Consider the following 18,405-nt stretch of genomic DNA (forward strand, 5'->3'; position numbering starts at 1 on the left):
CAGGGAATGCTGCAGAAGGAGATCACAGCCCAGGAGCAAGTAGGGAGCCTAAATCTAGGGCAGAGATCGTGAGGAGGGGAGCAGGCACATGGGTATGTACAGAGTGGCTTGCAGGGTCGGGATATCAGAGACAGGTCGCGGGCGCGTTTCGTGCAGGGGGGCAGGATTGCGGGGGATCCAAGAGTGGCAGAGGGGTCCACAACAGCAAGATAGTCAGTGGTAGCTATGGGGTTTTGGTGGGCGGGGGGCATCAATGGTGGGAACTCCCCAAAGTTAAGGACCATTGGAATTGACTATTCAGTTAAACCTACAAAACACTTAAAGAAATAGACAGGGTAGATGCAGGTAAAATGTATCCCCTGATAGGGGAGTCTAGAACAAGGGGACATAATTTCAAAATAAGGGAGAAGCCATTTAGGATCGAGAAGAGAAGAATTTTTTTACTCAGAGGGCTGGGAATCTTTGGAATTCTCTACCCCAGAGGACTGTGGAAGTTCAGTCATTGAGTATGTTTAAAATAGAGATTGACAGTTTTCTAAATACAAATGATGTAAATGGCTATGGGGATAGTGTAGGAAAAAGGCATTGAAGGGGATGATCAGCCTTAAACTTATTGAATGGCAGAATAGGCTCAATGGGCTGAATGGCCTACTCCTGCTCCCAGATTCCTATGTTCCTATTCTTTTCAGGCGGAGGTTCAGTTGATCCTGGTGGACTTATAGGCAGATTCCTTTTGCTATCTACCCATTTAAAAACACTTAATTTACATTTTCAATCTGTATTCTATTTGCTCCTCTTATTCATGTTTAAGGAGGATCTCTTTCCAATGGACATTTTTAGATTTAAGCTGATTTAACAAGACAGATTTAGAGTGATTGGCAAAAGAGCCAAAGGGGACATGAGGATACTGTTTCTTTTAAAACATAGTTGGCCGTGATCTGGAATATTCTGTCTGAAGGGACATAGCTGCAGGCTCAATTGGTGACATTCAAAAGAGAAGTGGACAGATACGTGAAGGGAAATTTCCTCTGAGGAAAGAGCAGGGGCATGGGATTAACTGGAAAGCTCAACCAAAGAAAAGGCATGGGCAAAAGGGGCTGAATGGCCTCCTCCTGTACTGTATCATTATGTGCTCCTATGATTCTATGTTGTTGTCTAAGTGGCATGCCTAGGCACGGTGCTTACCCTATGCATTCAGGCCATCCTTACCTCAAACTTGGAATTTGGATCAGCACCTTTCTCTAGTATCTGTAGACACATTTCGGTGCAGGCTGCGGCCTGTTCACAGGCTAGCAAGAAGACTGGCTTTCCATCATTTGAGCAATTGTTAACATCAGCTCCGTGGGCGAGTGCAATCTCCAAGCAACGAAGGTGGCGAACAGTCGGAGCGATGCAGTAATAGAGAATTCCTGCATAAAAATTGGTTAAAAAAAAAAGTTTGAGAAAAAGAATTCATAGACCAAAACAATTCCAATTGCTGATATAATTCTGCATGATACCTAGGTATCTCCGATACCTAGAAACTTGCTTTAATTATGGCAATGGGCGTGAGTCTTAGAAGAGTTATGCTCTTTAACACAGAAATTTTACTTTTATGACTGGCTTCAATTTTGTTCCATGTAGGATGTAGGCATATTTAGCATAAAACTACTAATTTCTAAGTTAAATGTAATTTGCTAACACGGACCTATTTACCCAATATATAAAGATCTGCTTTTTTTAAATCATTCATAGGATGTGGGCGTCATTGACTAGGCCAGCATTTATTGCCCATCCCTAACTGCCCTTAGAAGGTGGTGGTGAGCTGCCTCCTTGAACCACTGCAGTCCATGTTTTGTAGGAACACCACAGTGCTGTTAGGAAGGGAGTTCCAGGATTTTGACCCAGCAACAGTGAAGGAACGGCGATATATTTCCAAGTCAGGATGATGAGTGGCTTGGAGGGGAACTTCCAGGTGGTAATGTTCCCATGTGTCTACTGCCCTTGTCCTCCTAGGTGGTAGAGATTGTGGGTTTGGAAGATGTAGTTGAAGGAGCCTTGGTGAGCTGCTGCAGTACATTTTATAGACGGTACACACTGCTGCCACTGTGCACAGTGGTGGACACTGTAAAAGTTGAAGATGGTGGAAGGGGTGCTATCCAGCGGGCTGCTTCCTCCTGGATGGTGTCGAGCTTCTTGAGTATTGTTGGAGCTGCACTCATCCAGACAAGTGGAGAGTATTCCACCACACTCCTGGACTTGTACTGTGGGCAGGCTTTGGGGAGTCAGGAAGTGAGTTATTCATTGCAGATTTCCCAGCCTCTGACCTGTTCTTGTAGCCACAGTATTTAAAAGACTAGTCCAATTCAGCTTCTGGTCAATGGTAACCCCCAGGATGCTGATAGTGGGGGATTCAGTGATGGTAATGCCATTGAACATCAAGGGGCGATGGTTAGATTCTCTCTGGTTGGAAATTGTTGAATCAAGGCTGTAATGAGGTCAGGAGCTGAGCAGCCCTGGTGGCAACCAAACTGAGCGACAGTGAGCAGGTTATTGCTGAGTAAGTGTCACTTGATAGCACTGTCAATGACACCTTTCATCACTTTGTTGACGTTGGAGAGTAGACTGATGGAGTAATAATTGGCCATGTTGGATTTGTCCTGCTTTGTGTGTACAGCACATACCTGAGCAATTTTCTACATTGCTGGGTAGATGCCAGTGTTGCAGCTGTACTAAAACAGCTTGGCTAGGGGAGCGGCAAGTCCTGGAGCTCAAGTCTTCAGTGCTATTGCCGGAGTGTTGCCAGGGCCCATAGTCTTTGGAGTACCCAATGCTTTCAGCCGTTTCTTGATATCACATGGAGTGAACTGAATTGACTGAAGACTGGTATCTGTGATGCTGGGGACCTCAGGAGAAGGCAGAGATGGATCATCCACTTGGCACTTCTGGCTGAAGATGGCTGCAAATGCTTCAGCCTTGTCTTTGTACTGATGTGCTGGGCTCCCCCATCACTGAGGATGGGGGTATTTGAGGAGCCTCCTATCCAATGAGTTGTTTAATTGTCCACCACCATTCACGACTGGATGTGGCAGGACTGCAGAGCTTAGATTTCATCCGTTGGTTTTGGGATCCATTGGTTTTGGGATCTCTTAGCTCTGTCTATTGTATGCTTGTTCCACTGTTTGACATGCAAGTAGTCCTGTGCTATAGCTTCACCAGATTAACACCTCATTTTCAGGTATGCCTGGCGCTGCTCCTGGCATGCCCTCCTGCACTCTTTATTGAGTTAGGATTGATTCTCCAGCTTAATGGCAATGGCAGAGTGGGGGATATGCCGGGTCATGAAGTTAAAGATTGTGATGTATACAATCCTGATGCTGCTGATGGCCCACAGTGCTTCAAGGATGCCTAGTTTTGAGCTGCTAGATCTGTTTGAAATCCATCCCAATTAGCACAGCGGTAGTGCCACACAACATGATGGAGAGCATCCTCAATGTGAAGACAGAACTTTGCCTCTACAAGGACTGTGTGGTGGTCACTCCTACAAATACCGTCATGGACAGGTGCATCGGAGACAGGTAGATTGGTGAGGATGAGGTCAAGAATGTTTTTCCCTCTTTCCCTCGTTTTCCCTCCCCATCTGCCACAGACCCAGTCTAGCAGTTATTTCCTTTAGGACTCGGCCAGTTTGGTCAGTAGTCGTACTATTGAGCCACTCCTGGTGATGGAGCCCCCCACCCAGAGTACATTGAGCCCTTGCCACCCTCAGTGCTTCCTCCAAGTGGTGTTCAACATGCAGGAGTACTGATTCATCAGCTGAATGGGAGACAGTAGGTGGTAATCAGCAGGAGGTTTCCTTGCCCACGTTTGACCTGATGCCTTAAGGCTTCATGGGGTCCAGAGTCAATGTTGAGGACTCCATACCTGACTGTATCCAACTGTGAAGCCACCTCTAGTAATGTCTGGAACATTGACTGCAAGGTATGATTCTGTGAGTATGACTATGAGGAACAGCTCTCCCGGTTTTGGCAAAACCCCCCGAAATAATGTAAGAAAGACTTTGCAGGGTCAACATGGCTGGGTGTGCCATTGTTGTTTCTGGTGTTTAGGTCAATGCCAGGTTGTCCATCCAGTTTCATTATTTCGTTTAAACTTCCTAGGGGCTTGACATAACCGAGTAGCTTGCTAGGACATTTCAGAGGGAGTTTACACTTTGCTGTGGAGTCTGGAGTCACATGTAAAGCCAGACCAGGTAAGGATGGCAGATTTCCTTCCCTAAGTGAACCAGATGGGTTTTTACATCAATCGATGATAGCTTCATGGTCACCATTAGACTACTTATTAGCTGCCTTGGTGGGATTTGAACCTGTGTCCCCAGAGCATTAGCCTGGGCCTCTGGATTTCTAGTCCAGTGACTTTGTCATTACACCATGGCCTCCCCTTGCAGTATTTAAGCATCCTCTGGAGTTCATGTGCACAAACAGAACTTGGTATCATCTGCAAGTTTGCAGACAGTTCTCTCAAGATCTACATATAGGTCATTAATGAAAATATGAAGAGCTCTTCAAAATAAAGAGCTCTGTTGTCAATTTGAACTGTGACAAAAACAGGAACATGCAATTTTGATATTAATAAATCATCTCGTCTTTCAGCGATAGAGAGTTAATGAACCAAAGGAATAAGGTTTTTTTTCTATTAGTTAACAGATGATTAAGTCACTGTTTCAATGTACTGGTAACGTTGTTGTCACCAGTCCCTCAAAACGAGGAGGTTTTCTGCCAGGCTTTCTGATTTGCAGTATCAGTAATGTGCAGAGAAAAAAAAATCTATTAATAGATTTTACTGATTTATGACAAAATTGATGATATTGTTTACAATTCAATCAACAACATGCATTCAAAATGACTGCCACCAAGGTACATTATGATCTTCAGAAATTCCTATTTACATACCAGTTCTTTAGATGATTATCATTAACACAAGCTAAGGCATGTTCATCCTTTGTTACAGTGAAAAACTCTGGAGGTAAGTCCTAGATGTGGTAGCCACAACATGATCAAAAGATTATATTGCCTTTTGAATTGCAGTCTTATTGTGTTACTGCCAGATTACTACCCTAGTGGCTGTCACTACAAATGCAACTGTTTTAATTACAGTTTTCAAGTTAGGTGCAAATTCCCCTTGCTGTGTTTATATTACAGGATTGTTGTAATAATTGCTTCTGCATAAATGCCTCAGATGCTTTGGAAACCGAAGGTGGCAAGGGCACAGAATGTATTCTGGGTGGGGGACTTCGATGTCTATCACCAGGAGTGGCTCAGTAGCATCACTACTGGCTGACCTGGCTGAGTTCTGCTTGTGTTGCTGGACAGTCAGAAGATTGGTCCAGCCTGCCATGGAACTGGGCACAAATTCCCCAAGAATCTGAAACCCTCCCTCGCATGCCTCTAGCCATTAACCTGTCATATCCTCCTATTTTTCACCAGCATTTTAAAATTCTCCTCCTTGTTTTCAAATCTCTCCACCACCGGCCCCTCCCTATCTCTGTAATATCTTCACAACCCTCCAAGATCTTTGCATTCCTCCAATTCTAACCTGTTGCACATTCCCGATTTCCATTGTCCCACCTTTGGCTGCCGTGCCTTCAGCTGCCTCAGTCCTAAGCTCTGGAATTCCCTCGTGAAACCTCTCTGCCTCTCCAGACCTCTCTCCTCTAAGATGCTCCATAAAACTTACCCAACTCTCCTATAAATCTCCTTATGCAGCTCGTTGTCAACTCTAATAGCTTTCCTATCAAGTGCCTTGAGACTTTTTACTATATTAAAAAGGTGCTTGACATAAAAAGGAATCCAATGATATTCTGCTGATATATTAAAAGCAAAATGGCTGGCAGAGAAGCAGTGGAGCCTAACAACAATAACATGCGTTTATGTAGCGTTCTTAAATGTGGCGAAAAGTCCCAAGGTGCAACAAAAATAGACATCGAGCCACATAAGGAGATATTAGGTCGGAAAGGTTTTAAAGGAGGAAACCTTGTTGGTGGAGAAGTCTGGGGAGGTAATTCTAGAGCATAAGGCTTGGCAACTGAAGGCATAGCCACCAATGGTAGACCAATTAAAATCAGGGATGCTAAAAAGAGGCCAGAATTGCAGGAGTGCATAGATCATGGAGGATCATGGGGCTGGAAGCGATTAGGGTCAAGGCTGTGAAGGGACTGGAAAATGAGGATGAGAATTTTAAAATCAAGGTGTTGCCAGACCAGGAACCAATCCAGGCTAATATGCACAGGGATGCTGTGTGAACGCACCTTGGTTCGATTTAGGATATGGACTGCAGAGTTTTGGATGAGATCAAGTTTATGGAAGATCCATGCAATTGACCATCCTGCTAATGGTCAAATCATTTTAATAATTAGCGTGCATATTTTGTCAGGGATTACAGTGGGCACAATGAATGAAAGGACTCAGGGAATCAGCAGCTCTTGCTCCTGAAATCATTCATGTTGTAGCTGCATGGCCAGCATGAATGTGCATTAAGTGGGCAGCTCTCCTTGGTGAACAGGCTGTGTTAGTCACTATCCATGTTGTCAGATTTTCTTTATTCTTTCATGGGACAGGGGCGGTGCCCTGAATTTGTTGCCCATCCCTAATTAATCCTTGCACTGAGTGGCTTGCTGGGCCATTTCAGAGGGCAGTTAAGAGTCAACTACGTGGGTCTGGAGTCACATGTGTCAGATGGCAGATTTCCTTCCATCACTGAACCAGATGGGTTTTTAACACCAACATGATAAAGGTCACCATTACTGAGACTAGCTTTCAATTTCCAGATTTTATTAATTGCATTTAAATTCCAGCAGCTGCCGTGGGTTTTAGCCTAGGCCTCTGGGTTATTAGTCTGGTGACATTACCATTATGCCACTGTCTCCCCATAGCCTTGGCAGTCTCCCATGAAAAGCTTAGGCAACAAAGGTGGGTTTATTCAGATATGTCCAAGTAGTGTATTGGACTGCATTCTCACTTTCTAAGCACCACAGGTGCAATTACACCTTCCTTTGTTCTCCTGACAAGTAAATCTACTTCCTCCTCAAAATGCATCCCATAGCCACCGGGATACGAAGATGGAATTCCCAGGTTTAACACTGCGGTCACCGATAATGTTAAACAAAAGTTGAAAGAATTTGCATTGAGATAGTGACTTTTAAGACTTCAGAATGGGCAAACGTACTTTACAGCCAATGAATTGCTTTTGATGACTTACCAAAACTGCATGAAGCTGACAAGAGAGCTTCTCGCTGTTTTCATTAAAATGACCTATGTGCAGGTGTTGAGTGAATCAGCTGCAGGTTTGCAGAATGATGTCATATAACTTGTTTGTGTTTGGGATATAGAGGATGCTTAATACTGCAAGCAGATCTTGATGCGTTGGGTGAATGGGCTTGTGTTTGGCAAACGTGTGTGCCCCATAGCTGTAATTAAGGGAAATACAGCAGTCAAAGCAAACACAAGAAGATCCCACACACAGCTTCCGGCATGATGTGGGTGAAGCAGGTGCTGCAAATGTCCGTTGGCGTGGCCACAGGAGATTGGTCCGCCATTTGTATATTACCAGTCAGCTATGGATCAGTCTTGGCCCCAGAGGTAGCTCAGGAGTTTCAGGGTGAGCAGCAGCATGGGTCAGAGGTGTAGGCTGGCAGCAACCTGCAGCTTTTAAAGTGGCTCCATGGGAAGAACTGCACCTCCTAGCTATACAGTAAGATGAAAATATTGTAATTCCCCTTCTAGTGTTACAGTCCCTTTAGGTTTGTTCCTCTGCTCCTAAGACTGACCATGACATGCTCAGCCTCAAGCGAATTTGTCAAATGATCCTCAAATTGATGTTAGGTCCCTAGGTTTTATTGAAATTTACCTAATGTTTGTTTCAGGCAAGTGCTCTTGTTGTCTACAGGGCACCCTAACCAAATATGGTGCATGGCAGACTTTGAATACAGATTGAACACATGGACACAGCACTCCATTTTGGAACCTTAAGTGCCCACTTCACACTTGAAAAACAGGTGGGGCATAATTGCATTTCTAGGCCGCTTTCTCTTCTTCAAATAGTATCAGATGAGGCGTTCTATCATTGTGGTAGGCAGGTTGGACCTCAGTTTAATATCTCATCCGGAAGAAGGCACCTTTGACAATGTTGCACCCTCACTAATGTCAGCCTATATTGTACGCTCAAGGTTGTGCTAATAGTGACATTAAGGGTAGAAAGCAGGACGAGCAAGTGACAGATGGCCCTAGTGGGGGTGAGGTGAGGGGAGGGGGGGGGGGGGCGGGGAGAAGGGATCGAAATAAGCTAAAAGGTGGAGATAAAACATTGGAGGGAAATAAATTTTAAAAATAATAATAGAAATAGGTGGGAAAAGAAAAATATAATAATTATTAGAAAATAGGGGATCAAAAAAGGGGTGAGGATGGAGGAGAGAGTTCAAGATCTAAAGTTGTTGAACTCAATATTCAGTCCGAAGTCTGTAAAGTGCCCAATCAGAAGATGAGGTGCTGTTCCTCCAGTTTGCGTTGAGCTTCACTGGAACATTGCAGTAGGCCAAGGATGGACATGTGGGCATGAGAGCAGGGCAGTGTGCTGAAATGGCAAGCGACAGGGTGGTCTGGGTCATGCTTGTGGGCAGACCGAAGGTGTTCCGCAAAGCAGTCACCCAGTCTGCGTTTGGTCTCTCCAATGCAGAGGAGACTGCATTGAGAGCAGCGAATGCAGTAGTCTAAATGAGGGAAGTGCGAGTGGAGTGCTGCTTCACTTGAAAGGAGTGTTTGGGTCCTGGGATGGTGAGGAGGGGGAAGTAAAGGGGCAGGTGTTGCACCTTCTGTGGTTGCGTGGGAAGATGCCATGGGAGGGGGTTGAGGTTTAGTGGGTGATGGAGGAGTTGACCAGGGTATCCCAGAGGGAATGGTCCCTATGGAATGCCAACAATGGTGGGGGGGGGGGGCAGCGGGGGAGGATGAAGGGAAGATGTGTTGGGTGGTGGCATCATGTTGGAGCTAAGTCCATCCTCACCCCCTTTTAGATCCCCTTTTTTCTAATAATTATTATTTTTTTATATATATTTTTTTCTTTTCCCACCTATTTCTATTATTTTTAAAATTTATTTCCATCTATTGTTTTATCTCCACCTTTTAGCCTATTTTGATCCCTTCCCCCCACCCCACCCCACCCCCACTAAGGCCATCTGTCACTTCTGCTCTTAATGTCACCATTAGCAGATCCTTTAGTTAATATCACCGCTGTCAACACCCCTTTGAACTTTTGTTTATGACATCTTTGGCAGTCTCTCCTTTGCCTCCACCTGTCACTGGCCCTCTATCCAGCTCCACCTGTCCCACCCTCCTTAAACAGCTTATATTTCACCACATTTCTATTTTTCTAGTTCTGATGAAGAGTCATACAGACTTGAAACGTTAACTTTGTCTTCCTCTCCACAGATGCTGTCAGACCTGCTGAGTTTTTCCAGCAATTTTTGTTTTTGTTTCAGATGTTCAAGTGAATTTGCTCCATTAGTCTCTAGCTTTGAATTTGTGTCAATCTCTTTCTATGGCTACTGTGTTTGTTTATCCATATTTCTGTGCTACATTTTGGACATATGTCCATTTATCAGGACCTTATCTATGAGTGCAAATAATGGTTTACGTCTATGCTAACATGGTCACTAACTATGTAAATATTTTGTGCCCATCTCTATGCTTATGAGTTGCTGAGACTATGTCCAAATGTTTCAGTGTTTATTCCTTGGTTAGCAATACAGAAAATATCTCCGAATAGGTCTCTCCATTGTTGTGTCTTTCCATGCGCATCTGCTGCCTTGTCCAAAATCTGTAGCTAAGCAAGGGACCCAAGATACAAAATTAGAGGGCACAGCCATCACCGAGAATAAATGATGGTAGATTGGGCAGATAGGTAGGAGATGCAGTTAAATGGAGTGAAGAATGAAGTAGCATATTTTGGGTCAAACAGTGAAAGGAGATGTACTCCAGTAAGATTCAAAACAGTTGGAAGAACAGACAGAACTTGAAATATAGACACATAGATATTTAGAAAATATTCAATCTATATTTAGATAAAGAAGAGCCCAGACACATGGAAAACTGGATTGTATACGTAGTGATAAGTTAATCATCTGGCCAAATGGAATGTACATCCAATCTTTGGCAAAGAGAGACTGTGAAGTAATACATTTTTGGAAGAAAAAGAGAAATATATCTTAACCTGTAAGATTCTTAACTGAGGGAAGGAATAGGGCGCACATAAACCGATCTTCAAAGGGGGGAGTACAGGTAACGATGACTATAAACAAATATTCATGGTTTTATACATAGAGGCGTTATTGAAATAGTACTATATATTAGTCACAGTTCAGAATTGAATGTAGGTTTGTAGACTCCCTTAGCACTGCCAGTTGTCTCTCAATTGGTAGCATTGCTGTCTCTAAGTCAGAAGGTTGTGGGAATCAAATTCCACTTTAGAGGCTTAAGCTCAAAAGTTTTCATTCCAGTACCGAGAAAATCCTGCACTGTCTGCAGTGCTGCATTTACAAAGAGGTTAAACTAAGGTGCTCCCTATTCATGAAAGCCAAAGTAAAAGATTGCATGACCATTTTAAAGGACAGCAGAGAAGTTATCCCTGGTGTCCCACTGAACATCTATCCTTCAATCAATATCACCATCAACGTAAAAAAAGATCATCTGTTTTGGTGGTCATCACATTGCTATTTGTGGGAGCTTGCGGTGTGCAGATCGGCTGCTGTGTTTCTTGAATATAACAGTGAATACACTTCAAAAAACACTTCATTAGCTATATAGAACTTTGGACATCCTGGAGTTGCAAAAGGCACTATATAAATGCAAGTCTTTGTTTTATAGGAAGGATATTAGGGCCACAGATAGCGTACAGCAAAGATTCACTAGATTGATAGCAGAAATAAGAGGTTATAGGTATGAGGAATGATAAAAGGGGATCTAGTAGAGGCTTTCAAGATTGAAAGAATTTCCCTGGAAAATAATTAAACATTGTTTCCATTTCTTGTCAAATGGGTATCAAGAGGGCATAGACTAAAGATTATCATTAGAATAGCACAATAAATTTCACAATAGCTTCTGACAAAATCAACCACTGCGATAACACTTCTAGACCCAAGAATATCAATCAGAAGTAGAAACTCTGTCTTTAAAGCATCAACAATAAATACATTTAAATAGAAGATCAGAGGACTGAGTGAAATTCGGCACAATCACTCCATGCAACTGCCATATTCTACCTCAATGATAAGTGTAAAGGTAAGGTTGTTAAATCTTGAAAAGCAAAGTAAAATTACTTAATCTCCATTACAAAAGCAGAACATCATACGAACCCCAGTTTGATTCCACTTCAAGTAACTTGTGATTCAGAGCAGATATCACACACTGGAAAAATTGTTCCTTATGTATATTATTGCAGTTCAGTGGAGTCCATGTGTCTAGATGTGGTATCACACTACAGCCCATTGGGTATTCTTTACATCTTAACTCCTAGATAATGTACCCTTATAACATACTCATATTATGAGAGTAACTTTCTGAGTTTGCACTGCTGGTCAGAAAGCCCACTCACCAGCGTAAACTGGAATATTGTGGACATGGTGCCTGACTCTCAGTCCATTAAGCAGGTTTTGTGCTGGTGGGCTGAATGCAGGAAATGAGAAACTAAGAGGCTAAAAATCCCAGACGGGCTTCTTCCGCTGATCTGCTGTAACATTGGCAGACCTGCCATGGAAGCCATGAAAAAAAAAGTTGCATAAACAATGGGGCAGGATGTTGCTGAAAAAATAAAGGCGTGTTAGCAGATCAGCAAAATTTGGACATGGGGTGGACAATTGGGGGTCGGGCGGGGGAATGCAGATGTGGAGAGGGAGTCCAATCCTGGGTTGGGACTGATGAATCTGTGGGGGTGGGTGGGGTCCAACTCTGGGGTGGGTATACTGATCCTGGGAGAGGTTGTTTCTGATCCTAGATGTAGGATGGAAGTGGATTAGCATGTGGGGCTGCAGGGAAAAAAAGTACTTGCCTCTTCCAAGCTGCAGTTCTCACTTTCCTCTAACTTTCTGAGAAACATGACTGGCCCAGGGTTAATGCTGGAAGACAGACAAAATTTGAGGCATCCAGCTTTATTATAATATTAAATGGTCAGCCTGGCTCCTGGGAGCTGATTGGTTGCCTAATTTCTGTCCTGGCTCTGAAAAAAATTGAAAGTGGGTGGGTTGGAAATGGGTTGGGGTCAGGTATGAGTTTTTTAAAAAAATATTTTCACATCTCACTTGACCCAAAAAAAAACTACTCGTTTTTTAGGGTTGTAATTCCCCCAGTAGTTTCAGTTACAATCTCCAGAACTTACTGGTTCATTTACATGGCTCCGCCATTCGCTACACAGAAATGCTACCTCGCCCCAAGCCTCCCCAACATTTTTAAGAACTCGCTGGATTGGCACATTAATTAACTTTCTGCAGCAAGTTTAATAGTTAAGTCTGGTAAGTAGCTTCTTAACAACACGGTAATTTTCACTGCAATGCCAATCTGCCTCACTGGCCCAGAAAGCGAACAATGCAAACTGTTTAATCTCATTTCGGAATACAATCTATTGTTGTTAAGAGATTTTAAAAATGACATGTTTCAAGTTTTTACATTTCTTTTTCTCACTTTTTCATTCGGTCTCTTTCTTCCCTCCCTGTAGCTGACTTGATTCTGACTCACCCTCCCTCGCAGTCCTTTACTTGTTAAGTTTTCAATCCTTAAATCTCAATAATTATGGTGGTACGCTGTTGGTCCCACTATCCACTAGTCCCTGGTGGCCTTTTATAAGCTTGCATTTCCAGCAAGGTATGGAACAAAGATATTCTGAGTGGAGGAGTGCAGGAAAAAGTCCAACTAACATCATACTCCATGAGTTTTCAAACTCCAGCAAGACCTGGCCCATTAATCTGGGCTTTCTTTGCTGTTTTTCTGCTGTAGTTATAGTAGGTGAGCATAATGAACCATTGTAATTGGTAATCCCAATATTTTCAAATATATTTTTGTACATTTGATGAGGGGTTCGAACAACGAAATGAGCATCAATCAGGTTATGGTGTTCATCAAGCCACAGTTTTTAACTTAATAATACTGGGATTGAAAATCTTCAGGTAGCCACAGCCTAGTGTAAGTTCTGAACTGCCTCTGCGCAGGATCTCTGCTGTTGACTCTGCCAACATTTGCAGGGACAAGGGGAAGTTAATTGATAGGGTGCATCTACACCACTATGGAGGATACAGGGAGATGGTGGTGTAGTGGTAATGTTACTAGCTAGTGATACTGAGACCCACTTCAGTGCTCTAGGAGCATGGTTTCAAATCCCACCATAGGAGCTGGTGGAATTTAAATGCAATTAATAAAAGAAATATGGAAATGAAAGTTAACTTCAGTAATGATGACTATGAAGCTATCATCAATTGTTAGTCCAGCCCCAGTGGCCTAATGGATAAGGCACTGGGCTCCTAAGCCACAGATTGTGGGTTCAAGTCCCAAATGGGGTGGAGTAAAGTTTGGTCCAGATACAACTGTTAAAACTCCTTCTCTAGACAGTGTCATGTTCTGTGACAGTCAGGGAACTTTCTAATGTTTTGTCTGCAGTTCAGCCCCACGCTTCTGATCTACAGACACCCGATGCGGAGGAGGGCCGGGAAGGAGGAGGACCTCCTCGTGAACTTGCTCCTGGGCCTGGTCAAGTTGGCCATTAACAAGTCCAGGCAGCGAGCAATCGAGGGGGTCATCCCACCCGATTGTTTGTCCCTCTTCCGTGGCTATATTCGTGTCCGGCTGTCCCTGGAGAGGGAGCACGCGGTGTCTGCCAGCACTCTCGAGGCCTTCTGTGCCCACTGGACACCGCGGGGACTGGAGTGTTTTATTGACCCCTTTAACCACATTTTGGTTTACTGTTTGTAAGTTTACTTTAAATTTTGTCCTTGGTTTTACAGCTGGCCTGACTTAGCGGCTGTGTTTGCTTTATCCCTAATTTTGTTGATTTAGTTTAATTGGTTGACTCAAAAAAGTTACACCACTTGGGGTGCATACTGGGTGCTCACGTACTCCAGATTTCTAATCACTGCAAATCGCAGTAGCAAAGGCCCAAAGAAAGTCTGTGGGCAAGTGTAAGTGTGGTGAATGGTGAGCACCATTCACTCTTCAAAAGCGATATGGGATGTTTTTACGGCCGCCTGCAAGGGCAGGAGGCCCCTGGTTTAACGCCCCATCTGAAAGGCAGCGCCTCTGACAGTGCACAGTGCTGAACTCGAGTATCAGGCTGGATTTTTGTGCTTAAGCCTTTGGAGTGGGATTTTCTGAGTCAGATATGAGTGAGCCAGCCACTGAGCTACTATGGAACAAAGGGCAAAAGGAACAGGATGAGACTAACTAGGAATGGATGGGAATAAAAACAGAAAGTTCTGGAAAATCCCAAGCAGGTTTGGCTGCACCTGTAGAGAGAAACAAGAGTTAAGATTTCGGGTCCAGTACGACTCTTCTTTGGAACTCCGAAAAATAACTCAAAACGTTGACTGTTTTTCTCTCCCCACTGATGCTACCTGACCTACTGAGTATTTCCAGCACTTTGTTTTTATTTCAGATCTCCAGCATCCGCAGTATTTTATTTTTATTACAGAAATAGATAGGATATGGATTTATGGGGTGGAGAAAGTCTGGGGAGACCCAAGTGACTTTGAAAACCTACATTTTGTGGATGCCATTAGCCTCCCTTGGGTTCCAGTTGCACTGCAATGTTATTTTAGAAACGGGAGTATATCATTCAATGTAAATCAGGGGAGAGGAAGCATGGATCATTGCTCACTCCAGACCATTATTAAATGCAATTGGAGAGAACTGGCAGAGGATCCAGAGAAAAGTTATGAAGTTGTTCAGCTACTGCACCTTCATGATTCTTACTCCGATGTTTGCAAATTTTGATCACCACACCTGTGACTTTTCATGATTCTTATTTTTGCAAACGTTAATATTTTTACGATGACGAATCCGGGATTTTCTAAGAAATTGCTTTGATAAATTGGCGGCCTCAATCATGTACAGTGCAAGCTACACAGAGATTGAGTGGAGAGTTGCTGCCACACACACATTCTCTTTGAAGGTAACCCGCAAGTTTTGGTGCAAGTAGGTAATTTTAAGGGAGCAAATGAGCTGAGCAGTATTAATCGTCCAAGGAGAGACTGGCTTGCCAGTTAGTTGTCACACTTTACCTTTGCCGTTCTTGTCTACCATTGTCATGTCTGCTTTCGCCTCCGCCAGCACCTCCAGCGTTTTGTCGTGCCCCACTTCCGCCGCGATCATCGCCGCCGTCCGACCATCTTTGTCCACCACGTTGGGTTCAGCCCCCAGCGACAGCAGCAGCTTGCAGGTTTCAACGTCGTTCGCAACGGCGGCCAAATGCAAGGCGTATTCCCCCTGACTGGGCTCGCTCAAGTTCACCAAGTGCGGCACTCCCATAGTCAGCAACTTCTCTATCTCGGCTTTGTCCCGCTGCCTGACATACTGGATGAGCTTATAAACTTGCAGGATCTGAAGGCGCCCTTCTGCGAAGTCTGTCATCGCAGCATTGCAAGGTCAGGCTCCCTCCTGTTCACACTGGGGGCATTCTAAATGTGAAAAAAAAAATGAAATATTCAGTGATCAGAATCAGCCTGTTACCACCACCTCCCCCCTAATTAATCTCCTGTACACTTTCCAACTCTCTGTGCACCCCATATCAGGAGGATTTCTATACCTGTTGATGTAAGCCATTTAATAAAAGCGACGCAATTTGAGACCGTATCGTTAAAATGCAGATTAGGCAATTTACACCCCCACCCTGTTCCGAGAAAATTTCATAAAACGGCTAGGAGTGAGAGAGTCTAGTGGGAGGTGTTAATTAAAACACTTAGATCCCGCAGCAACCAATGTGTGGAGATCCTAATTAAAGGAAGAGGGGGTGGGACAAGAAATAGAAGCTGTAGACACCAGAGGGAAACACAAAAGAATGAAAAGAGCTTCGGAACCAAAGCACATCTGCTCCCATGGCAACAGAACGCGGCGACGTTACAAAGAATGCCAAGTAACAAGGAAATGGAAAGGGTTCTATGCCACGTGGGAGCAGGAGAGAAAGCATTGAAAGATCTCTCAGCTCTAGACGATTGAGCAGATATAAGACATATGTTGCAGTTTTTTTTGTTGAAACATCTTTTAACCTGAGACAAAAGCACACAACTGCAGCCACTCAGCAGGTCTCAGGTGCCCCGTTTCAACAGATTCCCTTCTGGGAAGAGAACTGGTAGGAGGGAGGAGCACGGTTAGCTTTCCAGACCCATGGCCTTTCACCAGACCTGCAAGATGTTAGGAGATTTAACAGTTCGGATGCAAAGCACAGAGCCAGGAAAAAGTAGACGCTTGGTGTTGGGAAGTTACAACTAAGAAGGGTGGGTCTAAGACAGTGGGCAGAGGCAGATTTGGAGGAGGAGGGGGCGAGATTAAATTAGGAAAATTGCATGTAGAGTCAGCTCTCTGGTGCATTCTGGCCCCCGTGTGCTTTTGCAGCAGAGGGCAGACAATTTACCTGCTATTTGGAGCAGTTGTGTGTCAGCCATGGCTCAGTCGGTAACACTCACCTCTGAGTTATAAGGCTCTAGGTTCAAATCCCACTCCAGCGTTTAAGCACAAAAGTCAAGGCTGGCACTCCAGCACAGTACACAGGGTATGCTACACTGTTGGCGGTGCTATCTTTCAAGGCCCCATCTGTCTCATTAGATGAGCGTAGATGGCACTACTTTGAAGAGGAGCAGGGGAGTTATCTGGCCATTATCACATTACTGTTTGTGTTTCATAAATTACAATAGTGATGACATTTATTGGCTAGTGCTTTGAGATGCCCAGTGGTCATGAGAAGCACTATATGAATGTGAGTTTTTCTAGTGGATTTTGTGAACAGCATGCTGAACAGCTGTGTCAAAACCCCAGCAGGTGAGATGAGGCAACATCACAAAGAGAAGGTCAGAGTATCATTAATGTTCAGGCCTGGGAGGAGCTCAGCAGCAGCAAATGTTTTTTTTTCCAATTGTAGCTAAAATATAAATTCTGAGCAATGATGATTCAGCAGATGCCATAAGATCATGTAGTGTGACGGCTTAAGGAGTCTTAAGAAACTGATCTTTTGAGTTGTTTGTCTCACTGCCTCATGCATGTTTAACTTTCTTCCACATATACCGCGAGGGTTTAAAATAACAATCTCACACCACATGATCTTATAGCAACTGCTGGATCATCATTGCTCAGAATTTATATTTTAACAACAGTTAAATACACCATTTACTGCTGCTGAGCTCCTCCCAGGCCTGAATATTAGAGCCTTATGTATGAGTTACATTGTCACATTCCTCGAAAAGGAACAAAATATTTAAATAAAAACAAAAATACCTGGAAAAACTCAGCAGGTCTGACCGCATCTGCAGACAGGGACAGTTGACATTTTGAGTCTGTATGACCCTTCATCAGAACTAAGAAATATAGAACTGTAGAAATATAGAATTTCTATATTTCTTAGTTCTGATGAAGGGCCATATGGTCTCAAAATGTCAACTGTATCTGTCTCTGCAGATGCTGTCAAACCTGCTGAGTTTTTCCAGGTATTTTTGTTTTTGTTCTAGATTTCCAGCGTCCACAGTATTTTGCTTTTAAAATATTTAAATACTTCTGATTACTTCTACTAAGGTGTTGTTTACATTTAACTCTCTTTAATTGCATTCCAGTTAATCGTGTGATAAAATTGAGTCTCATACAGTGTATAACAACAACTCTTTACATTTTCTCAGTTTAAAAGGAAAGGTAAATTTGCAGTTCACCCTTATAATCTTAGCCTACTTCTTAATTTAGTGTTGCATTGTTTGAATTGTTAGACATTTTTTTAGCTGTAAATTGTTACCTTGCTGCATTATTTGCATTGCTTAGTTTAAAATACTTGTTTTTTTTAAGTGCAAAAGGTAACAGCATTATCAGGAGTAGACTGCATTTATAAATATAAAGCTAGGGGAATGCCTAGGGGACATTGTTTATCTTAGTGCAGTTCAACTCTGTCCTTACCCAAGATCTAAATACGTTTTTCTATGTTCCCAAAGATTGAAGTTGCCTATGGAAAAGAACAAGGAGCAATCCAGAGGAAGGATAATTAATTGGGGAGGGCCAATTTCACTGGGGTGAGAATGGGCCTGGCCCAGACAGGACGGGGTGGGGGGGTTCAAGCTGAAAGACGAGATAACATATGCTCTTTATGTATTGTCTCACCGAGCAGGTCCAAGGAACTCACCAGGTGAAGAATGTATTAGAATTA

At 43.4% G+C, this 18,405-nt stretch overlaps 1 protein-coding gene across 1 annotated transcript in view; it reads right to left on the reverse strand.

The window, feature by feature from the left end:
• The window catches only part of ankef1a (ankyrin repeat and EF-hand domain containing 1a), a 40,373-nt gene extending 24,498 nt beyond the window's left edge, over positions 1-15,875 (reverse strand). Inside the window, exons 1-3 of the mRNA XM_041206781.1 lie at positions 15,814-15,875; positions 15,290-15,685; positions 1,210-1,409 (exon numbers count right to left, since the gene is read on the reverse strand). Coding sequence (XP_041062715.1) covers positions 1,210-1,409; positions 15,290-15,638 — 549 coding nt within the window. The 5' untranslated portion in view covers positions 15,639-15,685; positions 15,814-15,875. The remainder of the gene's footprint in view (positions 1-1,209; positions 1,410-15,289; positions 15,686-15,813) is intronic.
• Between the last annotated feature and the right edge of the window lie 2,530 nt (positions 15,876-18,405).

The sequence above is a fragment of the Carcharodon carcharias genome, chromosome 2, assembly GCF_017639515.1.
Source record: "Carcharodon carcharias isolate sCarCar2 chromosome 2, sCarCar2.pri, whole genome shotgun sequence".
NCBI lineage: Eukaryota > Metazoa > Chordata > Chondrichthyes > Lamniformes > Lamnidae > Carcharodon > Carcharodon carcharias.